This window comes from Candida tropicalis, assembly GCF_000006335.3.
Source record: "Candida tropicalis MYA-3404 genomic scaffold supercont3.2, whole genome shotgun sequence".
Classification (NCBI taxonomy): Eukaryota; Fungi; Ascomycota; class Pichiomycetes; order Serinales; family Debaryomycetaceae; genus Candida; species Candida tropicalis.
In genome coordinates, this window is record NW_003020049.1 from 822,320 (window position 1) to 838,212 (window position 15,893).

General features: G+C 31.0%; 8 protein-coding genes across 8 annotated transcripts; 4 read left to right on the plus strand and 4 right to left on the minus strand. All coding sequences in view use genetic code 12, as the record gives it.

Annotated features, from left to right (window-relative positions):
• Positions 1-432: 432 nt before the first annotated feature.
• On the minus strand, positions 433-1,959 carry CTRG_01442 (uncharacterized protein; the record flags this gene model as incomplete). Its single annotated transcript, XM_002547090.1, has 1 exon — positions 433-1,959. One exon carries the CDS (start codon positions 1,957-1,959, stop codon positions 433-435), a length of 1,527 nt encoding a protein of 508 aa, XP_002547136.1.
• Positions 1,960-3,114: 1,155 nt separating this feature from the next.
• On the plus strand, positions 3,115-3,702 carry HSP21 (Hsp21p; the record flags this gene model as incomplete). The annotated part of the gene is made up of 1 exon (XM_002547091.1): positions 3,115-3,702. One exon carries the CDS (start codon positions 3,115-3,117, stop codon positions 3,700-3,702), a length of 588 nt encoding a protein of 195 aa, XP_002547137.1.
• Positions 3,703-3,875: 173 nt separating this feature from the next.
• Positions 3,876-4,379, plus strand: CTRG_01444 (uncharacterized protein; the record flags this gene model as incomplete). The annotated part of the gene is made up of 1 exon (XM_002547092.1): positions 3,876-4,379. The coding sequence occupies one exon, from the start codon at positions 3,876-3,878 to the stop codon at positions 4,377-4,379; it is 504 nt and encodes a 167-aa protein (XP_002547138.1).
• A 25-nt stretch (positions 4,380-4,404) lies between these two features.
• On the minus strand, positions 4,405-5,517 carry GCD7 (translation initiation factor eIF2B subunit beta; the record flags this gene model as incomplete). Its single annotated transcript, XM_002547093.1, has 1 exon — positions 4,405-5,517. The coding sequence occupies one exon, from the start codon at positions 5,515-5,517 to the stop codon at positions 4,405-4,407; it is 1,113 nt and encodes a 370-aa protein (XP_002547139.1).
• Positions 5,518-5,759: 242 nt separating this feature from the next.
• MED1 (Med1p) lies at positions 5,760-7,568 on the plus strand (the record flags this gene model as incomplete). The annotated part of the gene is made up of 1 exon (XM_002547094.1): positions 5,760-7,568. The coding sequence occupies one exon, from the start codon at positions 5,760-5,762 to the stop codon at positions 7,566-7,568; it is 1,809 nt and encodes a 602-aa protein (XP_002547140.1).
• Positions 7,569-8,127: 559 nt separating this feature from the next.
• Positions 8,128-8,769, minus strand: CTRG_01447 (uncharacterized protein; the record flags this gene model as incomplete). The annotated part of the gene is made up of 1 exon (XM_002547095.1): positions 8,128-8,769. One exon carries the CDS (start codon positions 8,767-8,769, stop codon positions 8,128-8,130), a length of 642 nt encoding a protein of 213 aa, XP_002547141.1.
• Positions 8,770-10,381: 1,612 nt separating this feature from the next.
• CTRG_01448 (mitochondrial 54S ribosomal protein bL28m) lies at positions 10,382-11,182 on the minus strand (the record flags this gene model as incomplete). The annotated part of the gene is made up of 1 exon (XM_002547096.1): positions 10,382-11,182. The coding sequence occupies one exon, from the start codon at positions 11,180-11,182 to the stop codon at positions 10,382-10,384; it is 801 nt and encodes a 266-aa protein (XP_002547142.1).
• Positions 11,183-13,553: 2,371 nt separating this feature from the next.
• SCH9 (serine/threonine protein kinase) lies at positions 13,554-15,695 on the plus strand (the record flags this gene model as incomplete). Its single annotated transcript, XM_002547097.1, has 1 exon — positions 13,554-15,695. One exon carries the CDS (start codon positions 13,554-13,556, stop codon positions 15,693-15,695), a length of 2,142 nt encoding a protein of 713 aa, XP_002547143.1.
• Positions 15,696-15,893: the final 198 nt, after the last annotated feature.

Below are 15,893 nucleotides of genomic sequence, written 5' to 3' on the forward strand. Positions count from 1 at the left end.
TACAAGTCAATACAGAAACAAACTTAGCAATATGAGTGGGGTTGTTTGTAAGAAACAAGACTTATTGAATGCTGAAAAAAAAAAAAAAATTATCGACTTGACTTTGATTCGTTTATTAAAAATTTACAAATTTCTGTTTATGATTTTTTTTTTTTTTTTCTTTCTCTCTCTCTCTCTCGCTGTTGTTGTTGTTGTTTTCTTGACTGAGAGTTTTCATTGTTTTATTTTTCTCTTTTTTTATGTTTTCTTTCGACTGCTCGTTTCGTGCCGCGGAGTATACTACGACTTGGCTCTCAAATCCACGGAAGGAAATCAGTACCCGAACGACCCACACCATCGCCACAAAGAGCTTTCAATTTCAAGTTAGTAAACCATACTAATAATACACATTTTATTGAATAAACTATGTAAAATAAAATAAAAATCAATATTCTATTCCATACCATGATCAATATGGCTTAAGAAATCCAGCTCAAATTCAGATCCTCCGATTAATCCATTGTCGTCTTCACCACCAGTTTCAAAATTGTACAAATCTCCAATATCATCGTCAACCATACCCAGATGGTTCATGTCACCATCACCCTTGTCGTTGAAGAAATCATTCATATCCAAATCATTTGTATTAGCTTGGTTACTATCATTAGAATTAGCATCATGCTCATTGTTCTCCTCGATATTCTTACTACTGATATTGTCATTATTGGTTTCATTTGATATTTCTTGTGGTTTTTGTTGGTGCTCTTGGTCTTGACCATCTTTATCATCTTTAGAGCCAACATCTTCCATGACTTGATCCTCACCGTCGTCTTGTTCAGCAGAAATGTTTGTGTTACTTTCATTGTCACTATTATTAGTGTTGCTAGTGGAGCTATTGAGATCATTGTTGCTGGCGTTGGTATTAATTTGACTTGTTGAATTGCTTCCACTCATGTTGACATCCTCGCCTGAACCTGTATCTTGAGGTGGAACACTGGAATTGGTATCCACGTTGTTTTCATTATTTGTACTGTTATCATTAGAATCATTCATAGATAAACCAAAATTATTGTCAAATTGATTCATCGGGATCCCACTAAATCCATTAAATTTTGAGGTATCAATGTTGCCATTGAATTGAAACCCATTTAATCCTTCATTATTGAAATTTCCACTTCCATTATTATCAGAGTTCATGTTGTCCAGTGATTCACGAGTACTGTTATTGTTCATATTGATAAACGAGCTTATCAGTTTTGGATTATAGTCTGCAGGAGCTGATGTCACTTCAATTTGGGATGAAATCTTGTCAATAGTTATCGAATACTTAGAAACAGCTGGTTTCTTGTTATATTCTTGGTTGAATTTTGTCTTGTACTCATTCAACATGTTATCTAACTCGGATTCCAATTTATTAAGGGAATCCTTATCATGCAAATCATTCTGTAATTCTGATAATTTGGCCATACTTGCACGTTGATACTGGTACTTTTCATCGTTAAACAAATATTTAACATAAGAAGGATCTGATTCTCCCTTCATGTTATCTGATCTTTCAGCAAGCTTCTTTTCGACATATTTCATTGCCTCTAAATCTCCAAAATATACATCTTCTGGTTTCAAGTTTTCATACTCATTGATTTTTGGTATGAGTGGATATAAACTTGGTGGGATAATTTTCGAGCTGTGAATTAATTTACTCATGACATTTTCAATATATTCATGATTGGTGATATATCTCAACAAAGCGTCATTTCTAAACGATATCAAATCAGCTTCATCGTGTAACTGAACACCTGTTTCTTCTTTGATTGATTGTTGTGAATTTGGATTATTACCCATTTGTGCTTGTGCCGCTCGCTGAGCTTGTTGTTGAGCTTGTTGTTGCTGAACTCTAGCTAATTGTTCAGCTTGTGAAGCAGCTTGTGCTTGTAAGGTCTTTTTATTCATACGACCCCTTGGTCTTCCAGGATGTGCCATTTTCTTTTACTTTTTTATTTACTTTTATTAATTTTTTTTTCTTATCCTATTTTCTTTTTTGAATTTCCTTACTTATTTAAACTATTGGCTAGCTTTGTTGTTAAAAATAAAGATAATATTGAAGTAAAAATTGTATTCAAGTTTATTATTTTAGTTTTCTCTTTGTTTCAATTTGTTTTTTTTTTTTTGAGCTTTCTCACTTTCTCTTTAATTTTTGTTGTCCGTGTCATGCTTTTTGTGCGAATGTGCACGACCAGCTCCTGGAAAGGATAAACTATGTTAGTGTATTGCAGAACACCGGGTCTTTGTTTTTTTTTTACTTTGAATTATACAAACAAAAGCATACATGTATAATGAGGAATGTTAAACTAAGGTTACTTCTTAAATAAAGTGGAGAATAATAATCTAATAATCGGAAGTATTTTGAGTTTACAGTGGAATCATCTGTCATTGTTTGAATAAGTACAAATAGCTTTTGTAAGACGAGTTTCAAGAGTCTGTCATTTGGGACTTGAGAGGATTTCAAAGAGTAGAATGGTCATATTCCAGGAGTTTGCGTAGAATAAACTTAGACTCCTTTTTTTTATCTTCTTCAAGATCACACCATCAATCAAACTATCTTATTTACAGTTACTTCATGAGTCAATTATTAAGTTACCGAGTATCGCCAAACACTAATCATGCAATATTACTGAGATTCCCCCTTTATTTTTCAGATCCATGGGAGCGAAAGAATATCCTAGAATAAAATCCCCCTCCCCACGATTGCTGTTCTATACTCCATGTAAACATCTGATCATATAATAGATTGACAAAGGGGGAGGTGGCAAGAGATCACTGTGGCAACCAATCGTGACCTTAATGTGGAGTGATTATAGAAATTTAAAGAAAAATTTAGAACTCAATAATTATCATTATCATCCCTGAATTTGATATTTCATTATTGTTGCATTTCTTTTTTTTTTCGCTTTTTTTTTTTTGTGGCTTTTTATTTTCCTTTGATTTTGCAGTATGATCATGCAGACTGATATAAAGTCCAAACCCCCGTAATGAAAACTATAAATACTTCATAATTATTCTCCACTTTGAAAGTCTAAAAGTTATAAATTATCACTCTTCAAAACTTTCAATAAACTATTTTAACTTATATAAATAATGTCCTGGTTCTATAACTTTGAACACGATTTCGACGATTTATTCCATAGACCAAGAAGATACACCAACAAGATTCCACCAAATTATAATCCACGTAAAATTACAGGTGCTGGATATAATAGATCTCGTGGAGGTACATCTCATGATCAACAACAAGTTTCTCGCTATGAACCATCAAGAGGTTTATTAAGAACTAGTGATGATTTTTTTGATGATTTCTGGAAAAATTTCAGTTCTGGAAAATATTTTGTTGGATTTGATGATAATTTGAAAACTGAAGAAAAACCAGATAAATATTTGGTTGCTTATGCTGATGATGATTTAAAAGCTGAAGATGTTAGTATTGATTTCAACAAACAAGATAATGAATTGATTATTTCAATATCACAAGAAGATGATGATGAAGAAGGTGGTCATTCTGCAAGAAGTTATTATAGTACTGTTAAATTTGAGCAACCAATTGATGCAAATGAAATTCAAGCTGATATTTCATCAAAAGGTATTGATTTGGTCTTACCAAAAGAACATCCAGATGATGAACATATTGTTCATATTCCAGTTGGAAAAGGTAAGAGAAGTTCCAAGTAGTAGTTTTTTTTTTTATTATTATTATTATTATTCCAGTATGTAGGTATTTTGTTTCCTATTGTATTTGAATATAAATTGTTATAGCTGCAAAAAAAAAAAAAAAAAACTACAAAAAAAAAAAAAATAATCACACACTTTATTTGTGATACTGCTTGCAAATAAGCCAATTTCATATGATGATTAAATATTTTGAAATACTTGTTGAAAGATTTCAAAACTTCTTTCAAAAATATTCAGTTAAACAACCTGAACAAATATTTCATCAGAGACCAATATTTTCAAGAAATGATCTAGTTTCGTGTTTACAAGATAATGAAGACATTAATGAATATGATAGGTTTGCTAGAAATATCGTAACACTTAGTTCAACATTTGATGTAACTGGAAGTAATTATTATAATAGCACAAGTGAAGAAGAAGAAATTCAACCACAATTACTTTCAATTGAACAAATTTGTTCACTTATTGATGACGAATTAGAAATTATTAATGAGAATAAAATAGATACTCGATTAGATTCAAGAGAAAGTTTCCCTACAATTTCAAAAGATGATAATTTGAACACACAGTTATCAAGACCTTGGACAGATAAATTAAATTATGATAACAATACAACTGGATTACCTAAATCAAGAAAAATTAAAATCATAAAAAAGAAAAAATCATCTGTATATTAAGAAAAGGGATACATTCTTATTCCCATTATTCAAGTTTATTATCTTCTGGTTTATAATTATCCAAAACAACTCTATAAATAAAAGATGGAGCAAACCCACCGATATTTGTCATGAAAATATCAATATGTTGAGGCGGTATATAATCTTCTAATGGATTAGTAACAACATCAACATTCTCAACCAATTGGAAATCATCATAATTTAAAACTTTACCAGCATTCCCCACTTCAATCAAATCATTACTAGTAAATGGATATAATGGAGACAATTTATATAATCCAGCAACAGCAAAAACTGGAGTTCTGTGTTCTTTAGCACACTCGACAACATTAGCCACACCAGAACTTGATAAACAACCCCCATTGGCAAACACAGCATTGGTACCTATTATAACTTTACCAACTCTTGACATTATAGCATAAGTAGTGGTATCTGGGATCAATATAGTTTCAATGTTATGCTTGGCTAATGTTTTAACAAATTTATGAGCGGCTTTGATTTCATTTGGATAATTTTCAGTAACGACAACACTAAATTTTCTCTTTGCACTGGCTTGAATCAAGAAATGGATAACAGTATCTGAACTTGGAGTTGGAGTTAATAAAACTTCCCCATCATGAATTAAATCAACAGCCATATTTTCTATACCTTCATTAACATTGGAAATTTCATCAATTAAATCCCTAATACCTTGTATAATAATAGATCTCATATCACTTGTTTGTTTTTTCAGTTGTGGCTGTTTTTGTTCTTTAATAGATTCATTCTTGTTGTTATTTGTTGATAACAAACTAAACATGGAGCTCATCATTGGATTGTTTTCAGTTGTGGTGGTATTGGTATTAGTAGTTGCAGTAGGTTGTTCTGGTTCAATTTCATCTCTAATTAATGCTAAGACTCTACGAACAACATTATCTGAAATAACTTTTCTAGGGTAAGCGTTATGAATTATGACTCCAACTTGTCTTATAAGTTCAATTAAATCATAGATATTGGACCATCTTGCAGCAGATATAACCTTCATTAACAATTGAGCAATTGTCAAGGCGATTTCTTTATGACCTTCAACCTGATGACGTTTCAAAGTTGACACTACTGGATCTATAAGTGCCAGGATTTCAGGTGTTATTAATGACATGGTGTAGTGATTTGAGTTGGTTTGACGTGATGTATTAAAACCCTACTTGCTAAAAGGAAGAACCAAAAAAAAAAAAAAAAAATAAAAAAATTTTCCTCTGTTAGTTTTTCTCACTCGTAGCAGATGAATTGATTGATATTTTTTTGTTTTGGCGTGTATTGGTTTTCAGCTTGATTTTTCACTACACACACCAAATCTCAAAACAAACAACCAACTGGAACAACAACAATCATAGGACTACCATGGGATCGACTTTCAATTCAGAGTTAGATAAATCACTACAATTATTGTATGCTTATTCATCAAACTTTCAAATTTCAGTTGAATTAATTCAAAGATTAGCACAACAATTAAAACTCGAAACATTTATCGACAATTTAGGATTTCAATTACAAAATTCAACAAATAATACAAATGTTCAAAAATTAACCATTGCTGCCTCATCCATTCTTTTAGATCTTGATTTTGAATCCGATACAAAGATTGTCAATCTATCTTTATCTATCAATGGAAGTGAAAACCTTCAAACTGGAGAACCATATACCATTCATAAAGATGAATTAGGATTAACTCATGTTAAATTGAATTGTAATAATAATCGTGTTACATTTTTAAATAAATCATCAAATTCTAATAAGACTCAAGTTGAAGAGATATTATTGAGTAATTTACAAGGACCAAAATTGGGAAATTTCCCAGCAAATTTACAATATTTAGCAATAATTGATAAATTTGCTAATCATAATCCAGAATTATTCATTTATATTGAAACTATTTCATTCTTATTAAATACTATAAATCAAATTGATAAAGAATTAGAAGACTGGCAACCAGAATTTGGTATTCTTGGGAATGTAAAACTAAATCAGGATAAGAAACTTGGAGTGGTTCTTGATTTTTGGAAAGATTATCGATTTATAAATCGTGAATATAGACTGATTAAAGGTACTGATGAATTGTTAGTTGGTCAAAATTATGAATTAAAACTTAATGTGGTTGATTCAACTAATCAAGTTGATTATTTAATTGATAACCAGATTCAAGAATGGGAAATAGCACATGGAAAGTATAAATTTGAATTTGAAAATACTTTGAAACCACTTGTTGTGGATGGAGACAATTTTTCAGCATGGGCATTACAATTAGAATTAAACCATTCAGTTTATTTACCTGTTTTTGTATTGGAATATCTTGGGTTTTTAGATTATACTACATCAGAAGCAGAACAATCGTTAAAGGATGTATTTGAAAAAGTTAATAATGGTGAAGAATTTGAGCAAGTGTTGAACATTGACTCTAATAATGTATCCTTCCAATTTAGCAACAATATTCCTAGTAAATTTGTCAACTTAAAATCAGTTAATATCAATCAGTTGTTAGATATTCCAAAGATTATACCAGTATTGAGAAATTTCATTGTGTTGTCCAATTTGATACGTACAGTGATTAACAACAAACTGACACAAGTTCCTATATTCAATAATAAAAGAAGAAGAAGTTCAAGATTGTTAGGTATAGCCACATCGGAGAAGGAATTAACTGAAGAAGCTAAGCAAAAATTAAAAGAATCGTTGAAATTACCTGATGATGTTACTGATGAAGAGATATTAGGACTTAGTGCCATTTCAGAAACGGCAAATTATTCAACCATTCAACCAGTTAATAATAAAGATGAGATTGATCTTGATAATTTCTTACAAAATGAACCTAATGGCAATGGATCTACATCAAGTAATAATAATGAAATGGAAGGTATAAAGTTTAGTGATAGTCAAAGTTATTTCTTGATGAGAATCGAAGATATTGAATTTTCCAATAAAGGAGAAGTACAATTAATATTTGAAGGTAATGTTGATGCCGAAGAGATTTTAATTCATTTCAAAATATCAAATGGTGAGATACAAATTGTGCCAAACGGAACTAGTACTACTAATACTACTACTACTATAACTAGTGATGATATGGAAACAGATGATACGCCAAGTTCAAAATTCATTAAAGGATTAAATTTGACAGAAGATATAATTAGTTCATATAAATCAGCATATTAGTAGAGAGTTTAATAAATGTATGTTTAGAACCGCATAGTCATTTCAACATAAATTCGAAAAGACACGAGCATTTAAAGGTTGGGCAAAACAAAAGTTTTATCTATGGCGAAACCCGAGCACGAAAATAACCCTCATGGTGATTATAAGATTATATGTAGAAGTAATCATATAATCCGTGACTCTAATGGGTGCCAATAAATTAAAGACATTGATGAAGAAAAAAAAAAAAGAAGAAAAAGAAGTTTCTAAAAAAAATGAAAAAAAAAAAATTTTTTGAACTGAAGAATTTATACTGTGATGGGGGGCAGAAGAGAAGAGACATGAACTCAGCAAAATGCGAGCACGTGACGCAAAAAATAAAATTATTGAGAATAATATTGAATAGTTATTGTAAATATATATAATTTTAAGAAACCCTAATTAGATAAATTATTTTCTATTTTTTGGTTTATCATAATCCATAGGATCTGGAAGATACGGTTTAAGATCTAGATAATGAAAGTAGTTAGTATATCAGTTTTTGTTAACAAGTGGCAAATTTGAATAATTAAAAGTTTATTTACATACCTGATTTATCATCTAACCATAAATATTGATCATTTACATGTTTGATAGAATTATCTTGTTTAACATTTTTTTCAAATTCTTTAATTGCTAAATCAATATCCATAGGAGTATAACCTAAATCGATCAATTGTTTTCTTAATAATGCAATATGTAGACCCATTTTAAAATCTCTTCTATTAAATTCTTTACGTTCTTGTAGCATTTTCAAATCTTTTGCTTTCTTCTCTCGTTGATTGTTTAATTGCTGTATTTGTAATGCTTTTAAATTGATGGCTGTTGTTTCAGTGTGGAGTTTATCTAATCTTATTCGTTCAGTATAATTATCAATGGCAATATAAGCTAATGCAAACATAGCTATTAAAGCAGTAATCTCTCTTATGGACCCATCATGTTGTTTCGGTGATGTTTTGGACTCGGTTGGATTAGAAGAAGATGATGCTGTCGTTCCCAATTGTTGTTGTTGTTGTTGTTGTTGTTGCAGTTGTTGAGCAGTTAAAGGCTGGGGTTGAAAAACTTCTTCGGAGTAAGTTGGTGGTATTTCTTTTGGATTCGAGAAATGAGAAGGAGGTGGAGTGGGAGAAGTTGTATGACTTAGTAATCTATGGAAACTTTTTGCAAATGTTGATCTAATCATATTTTATTTTACTTGATTGAAACCTGAAAATAATAAACTCGATTAAGAAAGAGTAAGTGAAAAGAAGAATAAAAAATATATTTACTATGTAGAAACCATAAATATCAAAGACGTCATTTTTGTTTTGCTACTTTTTTTCGTTGTCGTTGTTGTAGGTTGTTGGAAAATAATGCGGGATTGGATTGGTCAGTGTTAATTCAGGGCGACCAACAAATTCAGCACTATGGTCAACAACACAGATGGGCGCTATACTCGTATCAAACTAATTACCCAACAACATCATACATTAAATCTACAATATAATGCCTCTACTGTATAATTATCATTATTGATACGAATATTTCATTAAATTTTTAAATCTGCTTGATTTACTGATTGATTTTTTTATATTTTTACATATATTAAAGAATGAAAGATGAAATTTAATGTACAAGTTTAATAAAAACCCCAGTTAAAAACCAATTTAATGTTTTCTAGATTCAGCAATAACTTTGTTCATTTCTTCAACTTTTCTTAAAGCTCTCTTGTGAGTACCTAATCTCTTCTTAGCTAATTTCTTAGCTCTCTTTTCACCAGCATTTCTGATCAATTCAATCAATCTTCTTTCGTATGGAGCCAAACCAGCAACTTCTTTGACGATTGATCTAACGAAAACAGCTCTTTGGGATTGAGCACCTTTTCTGTATGAAATTTTTGGAGCAACTTCCTTAGCGGTGGTCTTTCTACCTTTGTTTAAACCGACAGCAATTCCTAAAAAAAGAAAAATGTTAGTATTAATTGGTCTTTACGTGTGTGTGTGTGTGTGAATGTCCTTTTTTTATTCTCAAATAGATGTAATAGTTATAGTTCTTGATGGTCCTTGTAGTCGTAGTTTTTATCATCTCTATTTTCAAAATGTATTCCCTTCATTGTAATAGTATGAATAATAGTAGTAGTAGTATTATGATTATGTGATAGTAGTGACTTTCTTTAAAACTTTGATGAATATTCTTGTCATTGTCTTCATCTCATCCTAGTTTCTAGTTTCTTCACACAAATTATCCATATTCATTAAATACACTGTTCTCTCTTCTTTTTTTTATCCAAATAATCTATACTTTCCATCTATTCTCAATAGTGGCCATTTCACAACTGGTGTTGTCTAACCACATACCTGACTTAGCCATTTTTGTATACTTGATCTATTAAATGTTAGGTTCAAGAACTTCTTTAAAAATTTTCAGAAAAAAATTACTTTTTTTTTCCTTACAGCAAAAAACGACTCGCAGTACTCACCACACTGACTGTGCGAGAGTGTTAGTGCGCGAAGTCGTTAGTGTGTGTGCGAGTGAGAATAGGTGTGTCAGACCTCCATATTAATTATTTTTTTCTTGTGCGATATTACACTACTTTTTATTACAAAATTTTCCGGTTGTTTAGGGTTATAACCCTAATGCATGTTATTTTTAACATTTGACCAGATTCATTAAGAACGCATTTTTTGGCGGTCTTATAAAGATTTAGTAGTATGTACAAATCAATTACGTATATAATAATCTTTGAGATAATTACGCGTATGTGTTTGATATTAATGCTATTTACAAAAAAAACAACCCCAATATTACTTATTTATTTATTGAGCAAATTTGGAGAAATCCCATTTATATTGTTCTAATTTATCAACAATTTGTTTGGTTGACCACCAACTGTAACGTCTTTCGAAATGAATTGGTTTAATTGGATAATAAGAATCTCTTTGAACAGCTTCATGTAATTCATCTAATAATTCTTCTTTGGTAGCATGGAATTTTAAACCATTAGAATGAATATAAGTGACTGGTTTAACTTGATCGTCCAGTAGAGTAACAGTACCTCTTTCTTTTTGTTCTTGAGCTTGTAAAAGTTCATATCTTAATTGCCAAGCTTTCAAACCCATGGTCTTGATTCTACCTGGAGTACTTTTCAATAAGTATGCATCTAATCCACCCTCTTTACTAATAGTTTTAAGGACTTTAACAGCTACTTTCAATCTCAATTTTTTATTTAAAGTTTCACTCCATAATTTGGTCCATACAGCATTAGGTTTATGAGATCTTAAAGTTTTATTTAAAAATTCTGAACATTTTTTAGAACTTTTACGTTGTAAACCACCATATAAACCTCTATTTTGACTCTTGAAAAATCTAGTTTCATAATCATATCTTGGAAATTTTGGCATTTCTTTAGGAACAGACATATATTTTGGACGTTCTTGACCTGGTTGATAATCTCTTTTATCAATAGATGTCAATTGTTTGGTAATTTTATAATATCTATCATATGTTTTTCTGGCAAAGATTGGAGATGTAATGGAGAAATATCTAACGGGTTGAGTAATACCGATAGACGATATACGTGGAATATTTACTAATGAAACTCCTTTAAAGAAATTCATCTTTTTTTTTTTCGGGGGAGATTTAGATGTAGTTAATGGTGGGATTCCAACTTATAATGGGATGGCTTTCTTCCATTTGGTTGAAAGTTTTTTTTTTTTTTCTCTTTTCAGTGGGTGTTGATTCGTGAATAAAAGAGAGAAAAAGACAAAAACAAATGACAAATATACACGACTTTTTATTTACGAGGACTGGGAGGGTGCATTGGTTGCGAAAGTTCCAGTTGCTGAAGAAATCAGGAATAGATATTTGAAGAAATTGGAAATCATCACAGTTGTAAGAGTTATCAGAGAGAGAGAGAGAGACTTCTTATGAGTTAACTTTTGTATAGTCCTGTCATAGCTTCAAGAGTGTATGCTGTTGAATATGTAAGATAAACGTTGGATATCGATAGAAAAGTAGTCAAATTATCATTTCGATTTCAAATCGGATCTTTTTCATTAATCCATAGTTATATAAAGACATTTGTTATAGAAAACATGGTGTGTGTTTGTTGGCTTCAGATTTTTCTGTAAACTTTCATGCAAAATTTTCAAGAAATTCATAAAGAATACAATTTTGAATTAGATTTAACTAAATTCAAGCAATTCATGTCTATATCTATACCTGATGAGATATATAGGCAACTCATGGTATTAAATTTGTTCACTTACGTATAAGTTGCACAGCTCATAGGAAACAAGGGATGAACATTAAAAATACAAAAGAAACGTAATCTCATGCTAGATAAGGACCCGATTAGTTTCAATTTTGTGTCACTGATTACTTTTGTTTTTTTTTTCTTTTAAAAAATGTCGTTTCATTGTTCAACAGAATATTTTTGGGCGCAATCACACGCCCACATAGTAATTTCTTTTTCTTTTTTTTTTTTGAATTTAACGACGAAATTAATTGAGATTTATGCACATCACAGATTACACTTCATATTAATAAGGAAGAGAATGTTAACCATTGCCAGCAGGAATTAAAATAAAATAAAATAAAAAATACAGTCTAGATTTAATCATACCTACCCCTTAGATTTGCATGCTTATTTGTTAAGGTCCAGTGCATGTAAAAATATGGAAAAATAAAAAAAAGACTTGACGAAGAAACTTGTTTGGAAATTTTGATTTTATTGAGTAAATGATTATTGGTTTAAGATTTTAAACTAAACTAGTTACTCTAAACTCATCGCAAGAAATTCCTTTTTAAAGTCTACAATTAGAAACAATTACAAAAAGGGAAACTAATCTCAGATACAAAGCGATGTCCAATACTTACAGATGATATCAGTATTTAGCAAATGTCGTAATGTCGTTTCATTTCCTGTCACTGATTGATTTTTGCTTAATAATCCTTATCCTGCGTTATTTTTTTTTTTCTGTTCTTTTCTTTTTGGTCAATTGTTAATGTGTACAGTTCCGAATGAAACATGCAAGTCACATTGATTTGTAATTCAACAAGTATGCAAATAAACCAGAAGAGAAAAATACAATCAACGTGAACTGAATATTACCAGAATGATGACGAGTAAGATTGAATGTGATAAACAACAATTTAACTTAACATGTGGCACTTTTTGTTGTTGTTGTTGTTGTTTCAACTCAATTGGCGCATACACTTTGTAAATCTTCCTTTTATCCAGCATTATTTTTTTTCTGTAAAGGGTTTTTCATACAGATTGTTTGCATTCCAATTATTCTCTCTCTCTCTCTCTCGTGTGTGTGTGAGTGATCCTGATATGGAGATAGCGACGTCATCATCGCCAATAACAAGAACATCATCATGATTGTTGGTACCTTCTACAGATGCTATAATTCTACAAACCACCGATACTGCATCACGATAATAACACAGAGATGAAACCTAAATAGACCAAAAAAAAAAGAAAAAGAAATGCCTCACTCAACTGATTAATTAATTAACTAGAAGTGTGAGAGAGAAAGAAAACCATTCAGCAAATTACCATGCTGCTGATTATCATTATCATTATCCCCCCAATCAACAAATCACTCTGTTTATGTGAGTGAGTGAGAGAGGAACAAAAAAAAAGAGGAAGAAGAAAAATTGTATCGCTCATTCAACATCACACACAGGGCTGGGTCTTCTCTTTTTTTTTTTACTCTGACTTTCATTTTTTTTTTCTTTTTTTTTTTTTTTATTCTATAATTTAATTTAATTTATTTGTTTGTTTCCGTAGTACAACGATTCTTTTTCTTTTTTTTTTTTTTTAAATTACTTTATAGACATCATTTCCATTTCTTTATTAATATTTGTATTCCATTATTCCTTGCATTTATTCAAGAACTATTACTACCATCATCTGCTCACCCATTCCTTCCTTTAACACACACACTTACATTACCTGGATTTTAAAACATATTCCTAATTATGGCAGATTTTGCTAAATCAATATTCGGGTTTGGGAATTATAAGAAGGAATCATCATCGCAATCACCGACTCCACCGCCATCGGCTTCGTCATCACAACAACATACTCATTCACAACAATATTATCAAGTAGACCATCACAAATCTCAAGGCATGCAACAAGATTATCAACAATTCACTCCAGAACCATCTCAACAACAACAACCAGGCACAAAATTCTTCCCTAAAGGACTCGCAAGTGCTACACCAACAACAGCGATTTCAAGTGACCCATCGGTATATGGTACAACGACTTCCAATACAAATAACTATTCGGAAACTTATTTAAATCAAACTTTTAGAAACAACAACAGCATCTACTCCAGTAGCAACCCCAATGCAAGTAACTACCTCGGTGCTCAATTTCAACCACAACCAGGTTCCGACCAAGCTTTGAATACTGTATCTGAAACAGCTCCAATCAAGGGTAAATTAAAAGTCACCATTATAGAAGCTAAAAATATCTCTGCTACTCATCCTTATGTTGTGTGTAGTTTTGAAAGTTCAGAATTTGTTACTAATCCTCCGGATTCTTATGGTAAATCCCCAATTAATCCAAACCAAGCCAATGGCCCTAAAAACATGTACAATTCAAACCATGGTCCAAAAGCTTTACCAATGAAAAATTCACAACAGAGACCATCCTTATACCAGAGACAATCTTCTACTCAACATTTAAATGTACCAAATGACACTTCCAATCCTATTTGGAACCATGATACAATTTTTGACGTTGTTGGACTGAAATCAGAATTGGACATTTCTATATATGATGGTGGTAGAGATGACGCATTTTTGGGTCATGTTAGAATTTCTCCATCTTGCAACACCAAAAGTAAACAAAGCGGTTGTGAGTGGTTGCAACTTGGAGCAAGAATCACTGGTGAAACAGTATCATCTGGTTACATCAAAATCAAATGGGAATACACTGCAATTGATACTAATCAAATCAAAACTTATGGTCCTCAAGATTTCCAATTCTTAAGATTACTTGGTAAAGGAACTTTTGGACAAGTTTTCCAAGTGCGTAAATATGATACCAATAGAATTTATGCCATGAAAGTTTTATCTAAAAAAGTCATTGTTAAAAAGAAGGAAATTGCCCACACCATTGGTGAAAGAAACATTTTGGTTAGAACATCTGCTGCATCTTCTCCTTTTATTGTTGGTTTGAAATTTTCTTTCCAAACTCCAACTGATTTGTTTTTAGTTACTGATTTCATGTCTGGTGGGGAGTTATTTTTCCATTTACAAAAAGAAGGAAGGTTTATTGAGGATCGTGTTAAATTCTATACTGCAGAATTGGTTCTTGCTTTGGAACATTTACATGACAATGACATTATTTATCGTGATTTGAAACCAGAAAATATTCTTTTGGATGCTAATGGTCATATAGCTTTATGTGATTTTGGTTTATCTAAGGCAGATTTGGATGGTACTACCAATACCTTTTGTGGAACTACAGAATATTTAGCACCAGAAGTCCTTCTTGATGAAACTGGTTATACAAAATGTATTGATTTCTGGTCACTTGGTGTGCTAATCTTTGAAATGAGTACTGGTTGGAGTCCTTTCCATTCAGATAGTACTCAACAAATGTATAAAAACATTGCTTTTGGTAAAGTACGTTTCCCAAAAGATGTACTTTCTTCAGCTGGACGTAGTTTTGTCAAAGGTTTATTAAACAGAAACCCTAAACATAGATTGGGAGCTGTTGGTGATGCTAGAGAATTAAAGAATCATCCATGGTTTGCAGATATTGATTGGCATCAACTTTATCTTAAAAATATTCCACCTCCTTTCAAACCTCATGTCTCTGGTGAAACTGATTTTAGTAATTTTGATACCGAATTCACTTCAGAAGCTATTATTCCTGGTGTATTAGTAAGTGGAGCAAGTGGTACACCAATTTCACCAGGAATTCAACAACAATTCCAAGGTTTTACTTATGTTAATCCAGGTGCATTAGATTCTGCCATTGCTGCTGGAAATTTAACTGTGTCTGGTGATGATAATGAAGAAGTTATTGAAGAAGAAGAAGAGGACGAAGATGAAGAAATGCAACCAGCAGAAGAAGATGATGATTTGATTTTCAGCTTGTAGAAACTAAACTGTTTTTAAGATTTCCACTGTTGTTTTTTTCATTATTATTATTATTATTATTTTTTTTTTTTAATTTTTTGTTTTGTTTTATTTTATTATTCTTATAGTTATTCTTATTATTAGTATTTTTTATTATTAGTTTTCATTTTAACCTACTTTTCCATCCAGTTATATATATATATATATAACATTTTATTT